The 6,597-nt window shown below is 38.4% G+C and overlaps 1 protein-coding gene across 2 annotated transcripts; it reads left to right on the top strand.

The window, feature by feature from the left end:
• The first annotated feature begins 737 nt into the window (after window positions 1-737).
• On the top strand, window positions 738-6,018 carry rnaseh2b (ribonuclease H2, subunit B). 2 transcript variants are annotated; one of them, XM_053439842.1, is made up of 11 exons: window positions 738-963; window positions 1,236-1,304; window positions 2,369-2,476; window positions 2,963-3,039; window positions 3,770-3,884; window positions 3,970-4,034; window positions 4,179-4,284; window positions 4,579-4,660; window positions 4,754-4,799; window positions 5,073-5,150; window positions 5,490-6,018. In XM_053439842.1, exons 1-11 carry the CDS (start codon window positions 900-902, stop codon window positions 5,598-5,600), a joined length of 921 nt encoding a protein of 306 aa, XP_053295817.1. In that variant the 5' UTR covers window positions 738-899; the 3' UTR covers window positions 5,601-6,018. The 2 variants fall into 2 exon arrangements, with proteins under 2 accessions (XP_053295817.1, XP_053295818.1); XM_053439843.1 differs by lacking the exon at window positions 738-963 and adding an exon at window positions 1,027-1,152.
• The last annotated feature ends 579 nt before the right edge of the window (window positions 6,019-6,597 follow it).

The raw sequence follows: 6,597 nt of genomic DNA, 5'->3' as shown, positions 1-6,597 counted from the left end.
AAACAAACAAAATAAAAAACAAAAAAAACGTTTAACATTTGGTGGGTTAACAATATTTCTAAATATACAATTAATTAATTGTGCAACAAGGTTCAATAAACATTAATGATGTTGTAATTTTCTAAGTGACTTGCTATTCTTCGATGTTGTCTTGATAATAATTCATTTTAAAAAACACAGTAAGGAAGGTTGACTGTCCTGCCATTTAATTTTGTGTATATGGTATTTAACCATTATAATAATAATAATAATATAATAGTGTTAACCAAATTCGACACCTTCCTTGGGAGATCAAAATAAATAAAAAAGTGTGTTCGATAATTTCAGGCTCATCCAAACAAAAACCAATATTGATCAACATCAAAACTGATCCTATTCTATGGGATTTCCGCAGCTGGAGAAACATTGGGTATTATTTTAATCTGCATTGCTTTCATTTTGGGTGGAATAGGTCATTTAAGATCATTAAACTACTACATTATTATTAATAATAATAAGTGGGATGACTGGATTCTCTGACAGAGCATTGGGACTGTCCCACGGCACGTTAAAAAACAGGGTGAATTAAAAGTACAGTACGTCTTATTATTCACTTCTTTGAGTTTTTTTTCAACAATGATGCATCAATTAGATTAAAAAAAATGAAATGTTGTATAAATCTGATTACAAAAAGATGAAATTAAGCTCAAATATCTATAATACATGCAGTGTGTTCCTTATTCCCCCCCGTGGGACAATCCAAGATGGAAGCACAGAGGCGCCTTTCCGGAGCTCAGCGGCAGTTTGAATTAAAAACAAGGCCGAGTGTGTCTTTACACCCAGGGAATAATCCAACTCTTATCAGCAGCACCTCACGTCAACACACAAACTAACCCCGCTAAAAGCTAATAACACACAAAATGGCTGCTAAAAAGAAGCGGACGCCTCGCGCACAAAATGACAGCTGGGTGGTGGTTGCTGCAGGTAGGTGCATCTCTCGGTCTGCTAACTAAGCTAACCTGCTAGCAACAACACACCTCCGATAAGTTAGCAGACAACATTAGATCACAATCACACAGAGAAGCTAGTGGAGGTGGTGACAGCCGCGTGTTGTCAGATACAACGTTTTGCCACAAAGTCAGACCATGCTAGTTGTTAGCTTGTTATCCAGTGGTGTGTGAGTTAGCTTGGTAGCCATGCAGATGTTGTGTGTGTCGAGCTGTAACGAGTCTAATGGTTGTTGTGATCTTTTTCAGACTCTGTCCTCGATGCAAAGAAGCAGGACAGCGACCCGGCTTTTGTGAGACTGAGGAATCCAACAACAGGTTTGTACCATGTTGTTGTTCATCTTGTATACATATATCTTCAATTCAATACATCTCATATTCACACTTTATTGCACATCTTATATTCAGTTATTTTAGTCATATTCTGACCTCTACCTTTGCAAACAACTACTGCACTTTTGCACGCCTGTATCTATCTATCTATCTATCTATCTATCTATCTATCTATCTATCTATCTATCTATCCATCTATCTATCTATCTATACGTTTATTTATATCCGCCACTAGTATTTAACAGTGAGAAATGACTCTCTCGGACTAACTGTGGTTTCCACAGCCTTTAGTGATGTCACTAGATGCTGAACTGGTGAATCAGCAACATGACACTTTGTCATTAGGGAATAAATACAAATGACAATTTACATACTTTTTGAAACTTTGCTCCTCTAGTTGTTGGTAAAGAATAGCCTCCAGCACATAAAGCAATTCAACCACAATGTTTGTTCAATTTACAAGATACAACCAGAGAGTAATGCAGCTTTTGAGTAGAAAGAAGCCCCATTTGAAAACTTTTCTAATATTCAATCTTGTCACTTCCCGTCATAATGTATGAAAAATAATGTTTTGACGTGAGTAATCTTGAGTTGTAGTGGTGGACTAGTGGCAGAAACTTAGACTATGGGCAGAAAAGGTCTCTGGTTCGTCTCCATGGAGAAACATCAAAAGACGAACCTGGATTGATCTGTCCAAAAGTCCAAGAGGATTCTCCCTACCCTGTCTAGTGCCCCTGAGCAAGGCACCTTACTCCCCCAACATCTGCTCCCCGTGCGCCGTACATGGCTGCTCACTGCTCTGTGTGTCCTGCACCAGATGGGTCAAAAGCAGAGGTTAAATTTCCCTACCTGCATGAGTGTGCCTTTGCATGTCTGTGCATGTGTTTGGGACAAATAAATGTAGCTTAATCTGTATCTTAATCTTAATGTTACCAGTAAATCAGAATATAATAATATTCAAAATTGAGATCTGTATAAAGTAACCTTTAACCTATGCACATGCGGATGTGGAAGTGACAGTAACCCAGTTCCTCTCTGTCCCCCTGCAGATGAAGCATCTCTGTACATGTTGGGTGCCGGCGATGCACAGATGTACGAGGTCAAAGCGTTCGAAGAAGATTTCCACTCCTGGTTTGTTGGTCAGACTGTTCAGAGAGGTGGGTCTCATTACTCATTGAAGTGTGAACTTCGAAAAAATGTAAGCATCATATCAAACGCTGATACAAAGGTGACTCAAATTAACTATAAGCAACAGACATTAGGGTTGTTCTTGGCTGCAAAAAAATACTCAGAATAATCCAGATTGTCTATGCTGAATATGTAACATGTTCAGAGGAACAATGTTTTTACATTATAGCAACACCAAGCACAGACAAACAACAACAAAGAGGACCTGCTGACACAAATTACAACTAACCATATAGTCTGTGGTGGATCAACAAGTTTACATCCTGCACACTGGTATTCAGTCTAATGTCACAGTGTTTGTTACGTTGATTAAAGTACTTCAGAGTTTCAGAAGAGCATCATGAAGTTAATTCGACAAAGCTGTTTTACTGTTGTTTTTAATTTGAAGTGGACCGTGGTCAGAATGAGTCCAGTTGTAAACCAGGTTTCTCACAGCTGTTTCTTTTGTTAAATAGATGGAAGACTTCTCTTTGTTACTCCAATGGATCCTCTTTTCCTTATCTTACCCTATTTGATTAAAGCTGGAAAAGAGGTAAGAGACAAATCTTCTGTTTCATACTGATCATTACTGTATAACACAGTCTAATATACAGATATTTTTTTCTGCTATTATTCAACTGCTTCTAGTTTTTCTAAGTATATGTTTTTTACAGGATTATTGTACCTCTAACTTAATCTTGCTCACGTCGGTTATGTCGCTGCATGTCCTCCCTCCTCAACCCCCCCCCCCCCGCTGACCTGTGCTCACTTTATACGTCAACGATAAACACACTAATCAGAAGTTATTATGACCTGAACAGTATTGAAGTTTATTTTATTCACTCTAGAGTTTATTAGACACATATTTAAACACATTAGACAAAAGGGTCCATCATTTTGCACACACTCACTAACACTCAGTTCACCTGCTACACAGGAGACGAGACGCGTACATCAGGGTTAAAGCGACAGGAACGATCCGGAATAATACCCATCCACCCAATGGCGGATCTATTTAAATTGTCTATTTAAACTTTTATTAAGATCAGCTCTACGACAGGTGCTGAGTAATGCGCCTCATGTGGGTTAGGGGTTATTGGTGATGGCATAAAATAATTGATCGTAATTGAGGGGAAAGTTTGAAATAATCGTTATATTGATGTAAAGTCACATCGCCCAGACCTAATTTGGACTAAAATCTCAGATTATTGTTGGTATTTGTTTTATCTGTGTCATCAGTTTTTTTATGTCTGACATCTGTTTCTATTTTTCCTGCTGCTCAGGGGAAGTTCCAGCCTGTGGATCAGATTGTTATGGATGAGGAATTCCCAGTTTGTTCGAGGCTGTTGAGCTGCACACGTTCCCTGGCCTCCCTGCACCACATTGCAGAGGAAAAAGGTGAGGTGTAATATTGAAGCTAATACCACTCATCTATAGGATTATACTAATTGCTCTGTTTAAACTGTGTGTTGTATTCATTTAGAAGTGGGAAGCCTGAAGTTCCATCGATATAGCCAAGAGAAGACAATGAATTGGTTAAAAAAAAAGGTACTGTGAAGTACAAAGTATTCATCTTTCTATGCTGGTACAAAGTACAAAGACACACTGCAAGACAAAACAGTTAATGTGGGAAAGTGCGTTCTTGTTTTTGCACAGTGAAGTTAGATCATTCTTTTATTTGTCTTGCTGAAGGTGGAGAGGACAGTTGTTGCTCTCAAGAAGAAAAATATCTCCGTGGGTGAAGGAGTCAAGTCCACAACATATATCAGAGTGAAGTCAGAGTCAGAATACCATGAGGGTGAGTCGATTTATATTCAAGGTACTTCAGTGTTTAAAACTCTGTCATACAACAGTGAAACATTTCCTACTATGAAAAAACATTCACAGCTTGTGTTTTTACAGTAAATATGATGTTGGCCTGTAGATGGCAGTACTGACATGTAGTTTCTGTGATTGGGTTAGGGTTAGTCATCAAACTCTGAAACATTCCCCCCCACCTTTAAGTTAGATTTTTATAAATCACTTACATTATATAAAAAATTATAAGTAGTTTTATATTAATCACTGTCATTCTCTCATCATCATCATACAGAGGACTACCTGCGCTACGCCCACGGCCTGATATCAGAGTACATCAGTGAAGACCTGAGCAAAGCCCTTCTCAAACACTTGCAGTACGTCCAGAAACCCACCACATTGACATCATGACTTGTATTAGTGCTAAGCTTTGACGATAATGTCGCCTTGCATCTCTTCCTACTTCACAGGTTACCAGAGCTCACGAGCCCTAAGGAAACTGAGCCTCCTTCTAAGGTAAGTTCACTTTTTCTGCACATTCAACGCGTTCAAATGTTGTCTGTACTCCTCCTCACTCTAACTTTGCTTTTGCTGTTTATGATGTGAAACGCTTCCGGTGAAACGATTCCTAAGTTGCTGCTTGTATGTTTTCAACTTTGGTCATAGAGGCTTTTCTTTTCCATCCAGCGTGGGGGTCTCTAGAACTAGAGGTGTGCGTTTCTGTGGTTGAAAATAAAAAACGTGGTGCCGTATGTCATGAACAGCATTTCTTACTTCCTCGTTATGCAGAAGCGGAAACTTTCAGGCAATGCGGTGGAGGCCGAAGAGGACTACACCAAATTCAACAGTGCCGACTTTGCGCGGAAAGTGAGTGTCTGCCTGAACTGAAGAGAACAAACAATGACTGCCGGTGTCGATGGCTCAGATCATCATTTGTTTCGATTACTACAATAAGGCTAAAGTAGTCACTGGTTTGCTTCTTCCTCTGGAGCCCTTGGGTGATTGTTGGTGAAGTTTTTCTCTGTTGAACACTTTCTTTAAGCTTTGCTTGTAGACTTTATCCACATGGGTCAATGGGGCTTACCATGTGCAAATGTGTTTTTCTCAGCTTGAATTGAAGTACATATGTTATCAATTCCCCGCTGTCTCCGTGCAAGGTCGTCTTGTTATCATATTGATTTTGTTTTTCTCTGCTCCTTATTCCAGCCTCCCAAGAAGATGACGGCTGCTCAGAAAACTCTGGCTAAGGTGGACAAGACCGGCATGAAGACCATGTCATCCTTCTTCAGTCCCAAAGGCAAAACAGAGAAGAAATGAACTTTGTAGAGTTTCTGTTTTGTACGTCACACCTTTTGTAATAAAGAAATGAAAAGAAATGGACATATTTACATTTTTATAGTTTGAATGAGACATTGATGAGAATGAGAAGAGAAGGAAGCTAGGTTTCAAGTATTTTACCAATATATTAATCTAAAGAATAATATTATAAATTATTATAGTATAAAATTAAAAGTAGTTAATACTCTAAACTTATTTTTATGATAATTATTCTGAACATTTTTAAATTCAGGTCTTTTTAGTATTTGTAGTTATTCTCTTTTTAGATGATTCAACGGTCTACATGCCCTTTCCTATACTGTAGCTCACAATCAAATTACACAGTAGTATCAGAAGCATCACACAGGTCATGGTTTATTTATAATTGTAAAAAATAAATAAAAATCATTCATCACCATTGTGTTGTGACAGGTATCTCAAACTCTCCGGCCAAACAAAACCACAAGTAGCATAATGGTTAACTTTGAGAATATGTTTCCCTCATTATTCGACTTTACCCTTCATCTTTAACACTGTTTTAACTGTGGCAGGGAGGAACAAATAACCTCAATAGGTTTTGAACTATACAATGTGCTCAGCCCTTGGACTCGCCTCGCAAACGTGAACCTCTCTCCTGAATTAAACTGCTGCTAAGGAGCCATTGTTGGATTTCACTTTCTCTATGATGCCTGGGAGGAATGAAGCATCTGCAGGTCTGAACCATAAACTGTGCTCACACTAAATTCCATAACATCCATCACAATCAAGCATGATTCCCTTGATTAATTAAGTTAAAAAGAACCCCTTGAAAGAAGTGCTTTGAAAAGATGGGTTGGGTAAATGTAAGAAATTACGGGATTTTTCTGTCAGCGCTTCCCGCAAAAATCCCCCTACTTACATTTCTGCTTTATAGTGGCAACCTATTGCTAAATATCCAGATTATTGTTAATTAACTGCAACTGTTATTTAAATCCTTCAAATAAATGATACTGAATAG

The sequence above is a fragment of the Pleuronectes platessa genome, chromosome 14 (genome assembly GCF_947347685.1).
Source record: "Pleuronectes platessa chromosome 14, fPlePla1.1, whole genome shotgun sequence".
NCBI lineage: Eukaryota > Metazoa > Chordata > Actinopteri > Pleuronectiformes > Pleuronectidae > Pleuronectes > Pleuronectes platessa.
This window is presented reverse-complemented; position numbering and strand designations above follow the sequence as displayed.

Coding starts and splice junctions, on each gene's coding strand:
- rnaseh2b (XM_053439842.1), top strand. CDS start 900: ATGGCTGCTAAAAAGAAGCGGACGCCTCGCGCACAAAATGACAGCTGG. Junction 964..1,235: donor CTGGGTGGTGGTTGCTGCAG/GTAGGTGCATCT, acceptor GATCTTTTTCAG/ACTCTGTCCTCGATGCAAAG. Junction 5,151..5,489: donor GTGCCGACTTTGCGCGGAAA/GTGAGTGTCTGC, acceptor TCCTTATTCCAG/CCTCCCAAGAAGATGACGGC.